Genomic DNA, 14,191 nt, shown 5'->3' on the forward strand with positions numbered 1-14,191 from the left:
GAACAAGGGTAGGACGTGCAGTCCGCGAATTACTTCAATATTCTCGGGATATTTACGTACCAGTGAGCCCAAAACATAGTTTTTGGTCATATGAAAGGTACAGCAACGCAGTGATAACGCAACATAGTGAATTCTTATAACGTTTGATAAGAAAAAAATTGAAAAAGAACGAGATTGTGGCAAGACGGTGGCACCAGAGGCCGCGAAGGGAAGAGTTTTTGGACCACGACGTGGGAGGACCTCTGGCTGGGACGTCAACAACAATATCGGACATCGCTTCACAAATCACCTAATTGTGCTGTGGGATGCTTACTCGGAGGTGAGTGCCTCTCAAAGTCAGTCATATAAGGTGTACAGTGTTTTTTATATAGTAATTAGCTTTGAACATAAGTAATTAAAATACGAAAAAGTAGCTCAAGAGCCTCAGCTTGGTATCAGCTTCTCACACCTGTGTGTTACATTACACCGCCACTGACTAGACCTACCCCCCCCCCCTCCTCCTCACCACAACAAGCCAGTGTAAACACACACACACATGCACGCACGCACACACTGGTGACCGCTCACCCTCACTCACCCACCCTCACCCCTCACGTTCCCACGCCTTACACTGTCCCAAGACACCCCCCTACCCCCCCCCCTATACACAAACACCCCCGCACTCAACACACACACACACACACACACACACACACACACACACACACACACACACACACACACACACGCACACACACACACACGCACACACGCACACGCACACACGCACACACGCACAACCTCTCTCTGTACCCACCCGCACTAACCCACCCCCACACACCCTCTCCATCCCCCTCCCTCACTTCCACCTTCCACCTCTCCCCATATACTCACACACCTCCTCTCTCTCTCTCTCCCCCCCCCTGTCTCTCTCTCTCTCTCTCTCTCTCTCTCTCTCTCTCTCTCTCTCTCTCTCTCTCTCTCTCTCTCTCTCTCTCTCTCTCCCCCCCCCCCTCTCTCTCTCTCTCTCTCTCTCTCTCTCTCTCTCTCTCTCTCTCTCTCTCTCTCTCTCTCTCTCTCTCTCCCTCCCTCCCCCTTTCTCTCTCTCTCTCTCCCTCCCCCTTTCTCTCCCTCTCCCCCTCTCTCTCCCTCTCCCCCTCTCTCTCCCTCTCCCCCTCTCCCTCCCTCTCCCCCTCTCTCTCCCTCTCCCCCTCTCTCTCTCCCTCTCTCTCCCTCTCCCCCTCTCTCTCCCTCCCCCCTCTCTCTCCCTCCCCCCTCTCTCTCTCCCTCCCACTCTCTCTCCCCCTCCCCCCTCTCTCTCCCCCTCCCCCCTCTCTCTCCCCCTCCCCCTCTCTCTCTCCCCCTCCCCCTCTCTCTCTCCCCCTCCCCCTCTCTCTCTCCCCCTCCCCCTCTCTCTCTCCCCCCCTCTCTCTCTCCCCCTCCCCCTCTCTCTCCCTCACCCCCTCTCTCCCTCCCCTCTCTCTCTCCCTCCCCTCTCTCTCTCCCTCCCCTCTCTCTCTCCCTCCCCTCTCTCTCTCCCTCCCCTCTCTCGCTCCCACCCTCTCTCTCTTCCTCCCCCTCTCTCTCTTCCTCCCCCCCCCTCTCTCTCCCTCCCCCCTCTCTCTCTCTCTCTCTCTCTCTCTCTCTCTCTCTCTCTCTCTCTCTCTCTCTCTCTCTCTCTCTCTCTCTCTCTCTCTCACACACACACACACTCATAGGGAAATCATGGAAGGGAGACGAACTCTGACTGCCAAACGCAGGACATTCACAACTGGAACAAACACAGAGGATGGGATGGAACAGGAAGCCTGGATGAAGGAAGTACTCCAGCAAATGCAGAATGAATTCAGTGAAGGACTGAGGGTAATGAGGGAGACAGTAGCCAACCTGCAAGATGATTTAAGGGCAGCAAAGGAGGAGATAAGATACCTAAAGGAGACTCTTCCACAATACCAGGCACAAACCGTACCCCAGGGAGATGGGAATGCTACTGTGGAGGGGACCACCACAACCCAGATCTCATTTGCTGAAATGCTTAAAAAGAGCCCTGAAGCTAGGTCTGCGGTTAAGGAAGTTGCCATGGAAGTGGCTTCCTCTCAGGAAGCAGCTAGATGTACTAGCCGGCTGATAGAGAGAAATAGAGCAGTAGTAGTAGCAGGCATTGAAGAACAAACAGGGACCAGACCAAAGGAGCGGAGAGACAAGGACAAAAACATGATTAAAGAGATCCTTAAAGAGGTAAGGATGGAGGGAGCTGAGCGAAATGTTGAAATGGTTTTCAGGCTTGGAAAGTACAACAAGGACAGAGACCGAATGATAAAGGTGGTTTTCATGAGCGAAATCGCGAAAGAGGAACTGCTAGCAAGGAAGTGTTGTCTAAAAGGTGTAGAGAAGTTCAAGAAAATATTCCTGCAGAGGGATATGACAAGGGAAGAGAGAATACGGACAGCAGACGCGAGGAAGGAGCGCAGGGAGAGAGAAGGAAATCAGAGTACCACAACCCGGAACCCTACAATCCCAGAGCGAAGTGGAGAACCCTCCTCAAACAGTGCAACAGCCACAGGGATTGGGGCACCACCCCCAAATTCTACCCAACAGACACCCAACCTGCCCCATCCCCTGTCAGCCCCCCACTAAGTACCCACCTAGGGCACCCTCCCCCCACCCACCCCCCTCCCCCCACTCACCCCCCTTCTCCCCCTCACCCCTCACCCCAGGACCTCCCTTCCCCCCCATCCCCCATGCCCTCCCTTCTCCCACATGCCTTCCCGTCTCCCCCACCCCCATGCCCTCCCTTCCCCCCCTCCCCCCTAAGCCCCCCACTCTCCCCCACCCCACCTAAGTCTTCCCCTCTCCCCCACTCCCCTAAACCCTCCCCTCTTCCTCACCCACCTCAGCCCTCCCTTTTCCCCCACGCCCCCCAAGCCCTCCACCCTTTTCTCTCCCCCCAAGCCCCCCCATCTCCCCTATCCCCCACAGCCTCTCCTCCCCCCATGCTTCCCCAACCCTCCCTCTCTTACCCACCCCCTGTACCCTCCCCCTCTTATCCACCCCCTGTACCCTCCCCCTCTCCCCCACCACCCCAAGCCCTCCCTCCTCCACCAATCCCCCCGTGCCAGGTCCCCCCAGCTCCCACTCACCCCAGATCCCAAAGGTCCCCCCCAGAAAAGAAGCAGAAGAGAGTCAGTTTCAGGGTGATGTACTCGAACATAGATGGGATCACAAGCAAGACAAGTGAACTAAGGGAAAGAGCACAAGAAGTTAACCCAGATGTAATCGGACTCACTGAAACAAAACTCTCTGGAATCATAACGAATGCCGTGTTTCCCCAGGAGTATACAGTAATAAGGAAAGAGAGGGAAGGTAGAGGAGGAGGCGGAGTGGCCCTACTCATGAGAAGGGAATGGAGTTTTAAGGAGATGGCCATCCCGGGCTGTGAGGAGTTCAGAGACTACATAGCAGGCACCATAACAATGGGAGGACCAAGAATAGTAGTAGCAGTAATATACAACCCTCCACCAAATGACAGGAGACCCAGTCAAGAGTATGAAAACAACAACAAGGCAGTTAACACTATAATTGAGAGGGCAGCCTCTGCTGCCTGTAGAAATAGATCCCACCTGCTCATCATGGGCGACTTCAATCACGGAAAGATTGACTGGGAGAACAAGGAACCGCATGGAGGCGAGGATACGTGGAGAGCCAAACTATTGGAGGTGGTGACAAGCAACTTTTTAACCCAGCATGTCGGAGAACCCACAAGGATGAGAGGCAATGACGAACCAGCGAGACTCGACCTAGTCTTCACTCTGAACGACTCCGACATAAGAGAAATCGGTTTTGAGGACCCAGTAGGAATGAGCGACCACAGTGTACTGGTGTTTGAGTACTTGATTGAAGAAGGGTTATTGAACTCGAGGAGGGATACCGAAACCAAAAGGTTAGCATACCGAAAGGGAAACTATGAGGGGATAAGAAAATTCCTAACAGATATAGCATGGGAAACAGAGCTCAGGGGAAAGACGGCCCAAGATATGATGGATTACATCACGCAGAAGTGCAAGGACGCAGCGAACAAGTTTGTCCCAGTCCAAAAGGAAAACAGAGAAATGAAGATGAGAAACCCATGGTTTAATCAAAGATGTAGGCTAGCTAAGCAGCAAAGTAAAAGGGCATGGAGAAACTATAGGAATAACAGGACACTGGAGAGCAGAGAAAGATACCAGAATGCCAGGAATGAATATGTCAGGATGAGAAGAGAGGCAGAAAGACAATACGAAAATGACATCGCAAGCAAGGCAAAGACTCAGCCTAAATTGTTGCATAGCCACATTAGGAGAAAAACAACAGTAAAGGAACAGGTTATGAGATTAAGGATAGGGGCGGAAGGATTCACTACAAATGACAAGGAAGTGTGTGAGGAATTGAATAAGAAATTCCAGGAGGTCTTCACCTTAGAACAAGGAGAAATTCCAGAGGTAAGTGAGGGAATAGCTAACCAGGAACCACTGGAAGAGTTTGAGATTACCAGTGGGGAAGTAAGGAAGTGTTTACTAGAGTTGGATGTGACAAAGGCTATAGGCCCAGATGGAATCTCCCCTTGGGTTCTAAAGGAAGGAGCAAGAGAACTGAGCCTACCACTCTCCATAGTGTATAACAAATCACTGGCAACAGGGGAACTGCCAGATATTTGGAAAGCAGCTAACGTAGTCCCGATATACAAGAAAGGGGATAGACAGGAGGCACTGAACTACAGGCCAGTGTCCCTAACCTGCATACCATGCAAGCTGATGGAGAAGATTGTGCGAAAAAAACTAGTGGAGCATCTGGAGCGAAGGAACTTTGTAACACAGCATCAACATGGGTTCAGGGATGGCAGGTCCTGCCTCACAGGGTTACTTGAATTCTACGACCAGGCAACAAAAATAAGGCAAGAAAGAGAAGGGTGGGCAGACTGCATATTTTTGGATTGTCAGAAAGCCTTTGATACAGTGCCACACAAGAGGCTAGTGCGAAAGTTGGAGATGCAGGCTGGAGTGAGAGGGAAGGTACTCCGGTGGATAGAGGAATACCTAAGCAACAGGAGACAACGAGTCTGTGTGAGGGGTGAGGTCTCAGATTGGCGAGACGTCACAAGTGGAGTCCCGCAGGGGTCAGTCCTTGGACCTATACTGTTTCTGGTATATGTAAATGATCTCCCAGAGGGTATAGATTCGTTCCTCTCAATGTTTGCCGACGATGCAAAAATTATGAGGAGGATTGAAACAGAGGATGATAGTAGGAGGCTACAAGATGACCTGGATAGACTGAGTGAATGGTCCAACAAATGGCTGTTGAAGTTCAACCCGAGTAAATGCAAAGTAATGAAACTAGGAAGTGGAAACAGGAGGCCAGGCACAGGATACAGAATAGGAGATGAAGTACTTAATGAAACAGACAGAGAGAAAGATCTAGGAGTTGATATCACACCAAACCTGTCTCCTGAAGCCCACATAAAGAGAATAACGTCTGCGGCATATGCGAGGCTGGCTAACATCAGAACGGCGTTCAGGAACCTGTGTAAGGAATCATTCAGAATCTTGTACACCACATATGTAAGACCAATCCTGGAGTATGCGGCCCCAGCATGGAGCCCGTACCTTGTCAAGCACAAGACGAAGCTGGAAAAAGTCCAAAGGTATGCTACTAGACTAGTCCCAGAACTAAGAGGCATGAGTTATGAGGAAAGGCTGCGGGAAATGCACCTCACGACACTGGAAGACAGAAGAGTAAGGGGGGACATGATCACAACCTACAAAATCCTCAGGGGAATCGACCGGGTAAACAAGGACGAACTTTTCAACACTGGTGGGACGCGAACAAGGGGACACAGGTGGAAGCTGAGTACCCAAATGAGCCACAGAGACGTTAGAAAGAACTTTTTCAGTGTCAGAGTAGTTAGCAAATGGAATGCATTAGGAAGTGATGTGGTGGAGGCTGACTCCATTCACAGTTTCAAATGTAGATATGATAGAGCCCAATAGGCTCAGGAATCTGTACACCAGTTGATTGACGGTTGAGAGGCGGGACCAAAGAGCCAGAGCTCAACCCCCGCAAGCACAATTAGGTGAGTACAATTAGGTGAGTACACACACACACACACCAGATGTCCCTCTCAGTCGTATTGACTCGTCAAATGAATCCAAGACAATGAGAAACTTATATTGAGTAAAAAACAAAAAACAAATGTTGCAGGACCCTCAAGATTCTTACAGTCACAGCGAACCATCAGGTGAATCCATGACCTCAGGGAGCTGTAAGAGTTCCCCAGCAAGTAACCAAGTTATTCTTGCAATCCAAAGACAATAACTTAATTACAGTGAACATCTAGTTAAAACATGAGGCATCCAAGACTCTGATTTTAGTTACTGGAGACTTCTGGGTCCAGAACGTGTTATAATAAGCCTAGAGTAACGAAAACTACATCTCGGTCAGTCATACAGTCTCTCGGTCAAAGGGTCAATAAAATATAGTGTCTCAGCTTCACTGCCACTTAGTTATACAGTCAATCAGTCTCCACCACTCGAAGTCGATGTCACGCACCCACACAGTCTCACATCACACGTGAAGACAGCATCACCTCAGTAGGCTGATGCTTTCCCTGACAAAATAACTTCCTCTAAGACACTTTCTGTTCTCCAGAACATTGGTAAAAGCTTTCGTAGACACACAAACCTACTAGAAACTTTATCCCGCCTCGCCGCACACGAAAACAGAGAGTCATATGACAGAGCCCTCTTCTCTCCCATCTTGGAAATTCTATTTCGCAACCCAATGGCATTAATCAAACACACGCACAAAATAATTTGCATATTTGATCACAACGCCGGAAAGACTTTCCTCGGTAAAATTAAGGAGTCGTTTTGGTAATTGGATCCTGTGAGTGAGAGCCACCAGGAGGGAGGTACTCTGATCTGGAGAGCTGCCTCACTTCTCCCTGCTGCTACTCCTACGACTTTCCTCACACATATTGAGTTATTACGCCAGTTTACTGTTAACTCTAAAGGAAATATATACCTTCATTATGCACGATATATATATATATATATATATATATATATATATATATATATATATATATATATATATATATATATATTATTATATATATATATATATATATATATATATATATATATATATATATATATATATATATATATATATGTGTGTGTGTATATCTCGAAAATAAACACGTGATTAAGAATGTGACAATGTCAGACCACGGAGGAAAATGAAACAGGAATTTCCTTAAGTACTTTCGTATATTAAATACATCTTCAGAAGGAATCAAGAGCCATTCCTTCTGAAGATGTATTTAATATACGAAAGTACTTAAGGAAATTCCTGTTTCATTTTCCTCCGTGGTCTGACATTGTCATATATATATATATGTATGTGTGTATATATATATATACGCACATACATAAACACCCCACACACACGCACACTCGTATATCGTGAGCGGCTGAAAATATATCTCTTAAGCACTTGTCTTACGAGCAAATATAATGTGACAGAAGAACATAAGAATAACTCTTCTTTAAGCACATGTCTTGCGAGCATTTGTCTCGTGAGAACAGGCCTTATATGAACATACATCTTATGGGGCATATTATCGTATAGCGGTCATATTTGCTCCAGTTTATGCTCGCGTATCTCTACGCAGAAATTAATAGCAATTGGTAATATCAACACAGGCGTCTACTAGCCAACGGTAAAGGGCAGAATTGTTCAGTTTTCTGAAGAGCTGAGGCAGAGTGATACACGATACGTTGATACGTATCAACTCAGACAACGTATCACTCAGAGTGATATGTTGTCTGAGGGATAAATAAGTCAGAGGTGATAAGCAACTCCTAACTGCTGATTCTCGGCCCAAGTGGTTTTCCTATTTCTTATCTAACTCACTTAAGTAATCAAATTTCGGGTATCGGTGTTCACTCTGTAAATTGTGTTTCTTTTTTTTTCGTATTGCTCAAGTAGTTTTTGTTGCATCAGATCACTACAAGCTGCAAGGCATGAGGTTATCCAGCATCAAGAAGCTTTAATCTGCGTCATTTCACACAAGTTGCAGATTATGAGGTCAGTGAAGCGATAAGTGGCTGTGAGATGCATCAGTTCTCTATTAGTTGTAGACGTAAGGTTAACCGAGTAGTAAGAATCTGTAATCTGCATGCAGGCGATGAGTCACAATAACGTAGCTAAAGTATGTTGACCACACACTTGAAGGTGAAGGAACGACGACGTTTCGGTCCGTCCTGGACCATTCTCAAGTCGATTGAGAATGGTCCAGGACGGACCGAAACGTCGTCGTCCCTTCACCTTCTAGTGTGTGGTCTGGTCAACTGTAATCTGCATTTCCTCACAAATTGCAGGATATCATTTTATCCAAGCAACAAGAGCCAGTCATTAGCATCACGCCTCTACAAGCTGCAGGTTATAGAGCTCGCTCAGCAGCAAGAACATGTCGACTGCATCAACTTAAGACAAGTTGCAAGACACCAATTTAACTAACAACACTTCTGTTCCAACACAATAACAGCAACACATTTCATGCATATCATACATAGCCTGGGAAATACCTCGGCTCCGAAGAGGTATCCTAAAATATCAGCATAAAAGCTCATTAAATCATACAATTTTCGAATTTGAAATATTTCGAAATAACTTTCATACTCCTAAAGCTCAGGGAGAGAGAAATAACTGGAAATGACACTGATATGTTTCCCGCTCGTAAAAATTGGACGGGTTGAGGTTTATACCTTGAGTGTATTCACCTGGCATACGTCGCTCAATGGAATCTCCGCGAATGAAAAATTCGTGATGAATGAGAAAATATTCAACCCCGGTATAACATGCCTGCCATCCGAGAATATTGCCGAAGGACTGGACTTTTAGAAATCCTAGCATTACGGGGTGATGAGAGGGAACTTATTCCTTTAAGAGATCCAACTGGGCGTTCGTGAAGGTGATTCCAGTTAACACACGTTCCCTTAATGTGCTGCTGGAATCATATGCTGGTGTTTTAACACATTTAAAGACGATAGGAACGTCTCCGAAAGTATAAAGCACCGAGAGCGGCACATCATCACAACTGATGGAACCTAAACCTTTACTCTGATGTCACCTGGCAGTGAGAACTTGTCCCAACAGCTTTTATAAAGTTCCGTGAGGGAGAGATTAATTCCAGGTACGGTTTTGTGCAATAATGAGTCCATCAGGAGTTTTAATCATGATCATTTCTCTGAAACTAAATAAAACTGCACTTATAAGGCTATGTTGGAATTTAGGAATTTCAGATTCTTTAGACAACTCCTCTAGGGATATGAATGATCAGAATAGAGCGTGGACCTGAATCCGAAGCGTGAGGCTTCAGAGTGCACGACAATGGAGCGTGAGGCTTCAGAAGGCATGGCAGTAGCGCGTGAGGCTTCAGAGAGCACGACAGTGGAGCGTGAGGTTTCAGAGTGCACGACAGTGGAGCGTGAAGCTTCAGAGTGTAAGACAGTGGAGCGTGAAGCTTCAGAGTGCACGACAGTGGAGCGTGAGGCTTCAGAGTGCATGGCAGTGGAGCGTGAGGCTTCAGAGTGCACGACAATGGAGCGTGAGGCTTCAGAGTGCATGGCAGTGGAGCGTGAGGCTTCAGAGAGCACGACAGTGGAGCGTGAGGCTTCAGAGTGCACGACAGTGGAGCGTGAAGCTTCAGAGTGCACGACAGTGGAGCGTGAGGCTTCAGAGTGCACGACAGCGGAGCGTGAGGCTTTAGTTTGGACAGTGGTGAAGCATGAGGTTTCAGTGTGGGGTGACAAAGGAGCGTGAGGGGCCCCAGAGTGAATGGTGGAGAAGCGTGAGTTTTCAGGACAGACGACGGAGGAACATGCAACATATCCTTCCTCCTGCAACGTTTAAGGAATCGAAACATCTTGCAGGATGTAAAATGTTGCGGGATATTGCATTTCACGTCCTGAAACGTTTCAGGTCCCACAACTGTACATTCAGGCGAGACAGACCACAACATCAACGGGTCTCCCAACGCGAGAACATTTATATTGTTGCAAGGCACTCTTTTATATATTACTAATATGATTATTGGAGTCATAGGGGGATTAGAAAGGAAGCTATAAAGCGAAGCGAGGTATGGAAGGCAATAAAAGAAGATGCGTGAGGGATAGAGGTGGAAAAACGAAGAATCGAGATGTGATTTGATGGTTGCAAGAAGACATGATGAAAATAGAAGAGAGGGAAGTGACTATAGGTGATGCGGAGGAGCCGTTGTGGATGATACACTTTAGCTCAGAATGCTGCTTCTGGGTAAATATGTCTACGCCAAACGGGTGGTGTGTGTGAGGAAACATCGTGGATGGAAAAAAAATTATGTTGCATTATGTCGATGCGTTCCGGTGTAGGCATGAGACAGCGACGGTGATTAGTCCAGGAGCATGCACGATACAGCAGGTTACAGAGGTCAGATCTCAGTTGTAATTAAGAGAGATAGAGTATTATCGGAATATTGAATAAGAGAGATAGAGAGCAGAATAGGGTATTTATGCTCTGTTGCACACACGAGACAGAATTTCAGAACACAGTGCTCTACTGTAAGCTGGAGAGGGAGGGTTTTTCAAAGCTCAGGAGCACGTAGCAACAGCGAAGAAAGCTTAAAGCTAAACTTTCCACTGCAAGAAGAAAACACATCATAAAAGATGCAAGCTAAGGCAGGAAAAGTCAATGTCAGCAAGTGTCATGCACACACTTGTGGTAAACACATGAATAAGAGAGTAAGAAGTAATAACGAGTAAGAGACGAGAGAAGAGAGCATAATAAGACGAGTGGAGCCGAGTGAAGCGCTACACACACTATAGCGTTCAGCGGATGAAAGAACCCCGTCTTTTAACCCATTCCATTACCAGGACGGAGTTTTATACTTGAGAAAATTCATTGCATTGCCTCTGAACCGAGAAAGAAATATTTCACGATGAGGAAAGCCGTGTTTGGATGGGGTCTTTCACCCTCAACTGAAAATAACTAGGGGGAAGCCGACTCCACCCGTAATGGTGCCACTAGGGAAGAGCCACTAAACCAGGGGCGGGAGGATGATGACGGCTAATGACGGTGCCAACAAGGACGACTGATGTAAACTGCAGGGAAAACTACCTCTGACATTGTGCCAACCTGATAAACACACTAAGAGCTCTTCGCCTCATGTTATCTTAAGTATCTCCCAATGTCATGTGCACAAGTCATGTTGCTCTGAGCTCCTCATGACGAGGGAACAATAATCTTATAATCATGAGGAGTATAATTACATAATAAATTACATAATAAATTATATAATAAAATTACATAATAAATTATATAAAAAAATTACATAACAAAATAACATAACTAATTACATAATTTACAAAATTACATAAAAATATGGTATTTATTTACTGTGGGTATTGTATGAGGTGACGATGATGCCAAATGTAACTCTATTTATACAACTGCTTGTAAATCCGATAATACTGGATATATTTCTATATATACAACTGGTTGGTAATTATGAGTATTAAATCCTCTTGATAAAACTTAGTTATAATTGTCATATCATAACAATTGTAATCTTTACAAAGATTCAATGTATTGAGAACTTAAATTGTAAGCCTAGAAGTGAAAGGGAGCATTTAATGATCATGAAGTAGCGTGTTCCAATCCAGAGGAATCTAATTATTAAAAAAAACAAAAACAAAAAAAATCCTTTAAATAAAAATACTCCCGAGGATAAGGAGGGATTTGGAGCAATTTTCTGTTGATGGCAACTTAGTCCTGAGGGATTTTCCTTCCTAGGAGTGTAAATTGGAAATTGTTGGAAGCAGAGTGCAGAGAGAAATTTCTTCTCCGGCTTAAGCATTATATATATATACATATATATATAATATATATATATATATATACACGTTGCCAGAATTCCCGATATGGTTGCCTGCATCTCTTATATGACAACAAGATTCCATCGTATGGTTGCCAGAATCTATCATATGGTTGCAAACATTACTTACATGGTTGTGATTGGCTCACAGAGTCAACAAAACCAGAGCATCGGTTGTCTGTCACAAGGTTGTTGCTGTTTAAGGATCTGTGACAGTGGTAATTTGTTTATATTCATAAAAAAATGAAACTATCAATAACAGTTATTTTTCAAAATAGGTTTCAATCTACTTTAGAAGCTTCGCAAAATATACTTTGTAAATTTCAATCAACCTTTGAGCCATTGCAAATATTTTTTTAACTAGCAATATATTCAAAATAGTTGCATTCTTTGCATAGGGTTCAAGGATTATCTTACATTATCACCAACTGTGTAGCACCGTTCCCCCACCTGAACTGTGGGGACCTATAGTTTTACCCATCGTATATCATCCACACATAATAGTAAATTTATCTACTATGTATAAGCGTCGACTAATACCCACGGAGAAAAAAAAGACCTTAACAAGCCCACGGCCTTGTATAATGCATACAAATATATTAATTAGACATAAGAGTGTATATTAGGAATACGTTTGCTTACATAAAAGCTAAAAGAAGCCTTAAACTAAGACTAGATATAGGACAAGATACCCAGTGGGCGAGCTGGAAGTGGGTATAGCTGAAGAGAAGCTGGTGAGAAGAAACGCTAAAGTTGTAGAAAAGGTGCCAGGGCTTATCCCAGCTGTTTGCCTAGATTTCAATGCTTGAACAACCCCAATACTGGCTATAGGCGTCGAGTCGGGTCAGGAAAGGGCGGCTGTGGCGGTGCTTCTGCAGTCTTGGTGTTGATAGACTGTCTTCTATTGATGGCATCAATGTTGGGATGTTTTCATTCTTCTTCCTTGAACACTCTTCTGCTCCGTCTTCGGGTATTCTTCTTTAGTTTGACGGCTTCTCCTTATTTTCTTAGCTTCCTCAGAATATTTTTGACAAAAACCATCCGGGATAAGTTTTGGATGAAGCAGGATTGCATCATATCCCAGGTGGATGTGGTCAGCTGCAATCGGTGATGAATTAAGTCCAGCGAAGAGGCACAGGTTGCCAATGGCACTTGATATGCGTCTGTTGGCTGGAGTGCCTAGTTCACTACGAATCATGTCGATCTCCAACACATTGATGCTGTCATCTAGGCTGGCCGCGGTCAAATACTTAGTATCTTCGTTAGTGTCGTCGGCAAAACACGGAGGGGAGTGAGCAGCCTTTGTAATGTCCTGAAGTATCTTATAGGACAAAACGAGGAATTGTGAAGTGCATATTCAGTGCGAACAATAACGTAATTTCCATTCAAGTATAATTAATAAGAAAAGTATATTAGGAATATCAAAAAAAGACAAAAATAAGGAATAGTAAACAAAAAAAGAAAGAAAAAGAAATACTAGAAAAGACAAAAATAATAGTGTACGGTATTGTGCTATTAATGTACCCATGAGAAGTTATAAATATCGACTAACATAATTAAGTTTTTATTTTTAAATGCTTTTTAGTGTGCCTGCCTTTCTGTTTATCTGTTTTTAACCTAAACAAAAAATTATTAATTAACCCCGCGTTAGGCTTATACTGTGGCCCATACTAGGCTAGACCTATTTAATTCCACCTCTCCCCTCCCACAACCCCCATGTATCTATCAAATATATTCTTGAAACCTGATATATTGTCTCAATAAAAGTAGCTGTCATCCTTTTCAACTACTTTACCCATCTTCCTATACTCTTATTAAGTAACTTAAGCAACCCTGGAGGAAACTTGAGTGTTGCTCACTGACGAAACAACGATCAGATTTAAGCTTTGACGAAACTTTCTGGGAAGGTTGGAGGAGCTATAAACTTCGTCGAAACTTTTTGTGGGAAGGTTTGATGAGAACCACCGAACACACCTGCCAAAGTTTAACAACCAAAAATTCGGCCGCTTGTGTTGGGGCCGCTGTGCGGGAAGGGCCACATTTTCACAATCAAACTTCCAACATCGCTTCTGGAAATATTTTATCCAAATTAATTGGTCTCCAGCATTCATTTTTCCAGCCGAACTACATCAGAAGCGTCCCGCTGATTTCATCTTTTAATCACTGAATACTCGCAACGCAGAGGCACACACGCACGCACATACGCACACGACACAACATGCAGACATGACTGCATCGTACACGTACGTTACATTATATAGG

General features: G+C 45.0%; 1 protein-coding gene across 1 annotated transcript; it reads left to right on the plus strand.

Annotated features, from left to right (window-relative positions):
* The first annotated feature begins 9,408 nt into the window (after positions 1-9,408).
* On the plus strand, positions 9,409-9,840 carry LOC138372532 (serum response factor-binding protein 1-like). The gene has a single exon (XM_069338004.1). The coding sequence runs from the start codon at positions 9,409-9,411 to the stop codon at positions 9,838-9,840; it is 432 nt and encodes a 143-aa protein (XP_069194105.1).
* Positions 9,841-14,191: the final 4,351 nt, after the last annotated feature.

The sequence above is a fragment of the Procambarus clarkii genome, chromosome 39 (assembly GCF_040958095.1).
Source record: "Procambarus clarkii isolate CNS0578487 chromosome 39, FALCON_Pclarkii_2.0, whole genome shotgun sequence".
In the NCBI taxonomy this organism is placed as follows: Eukaryota; Metazoa; Arthropoda; class Malacostraca; order Decapoda; family Cambaridae; genus Procambarus; species Procambarus clarkii.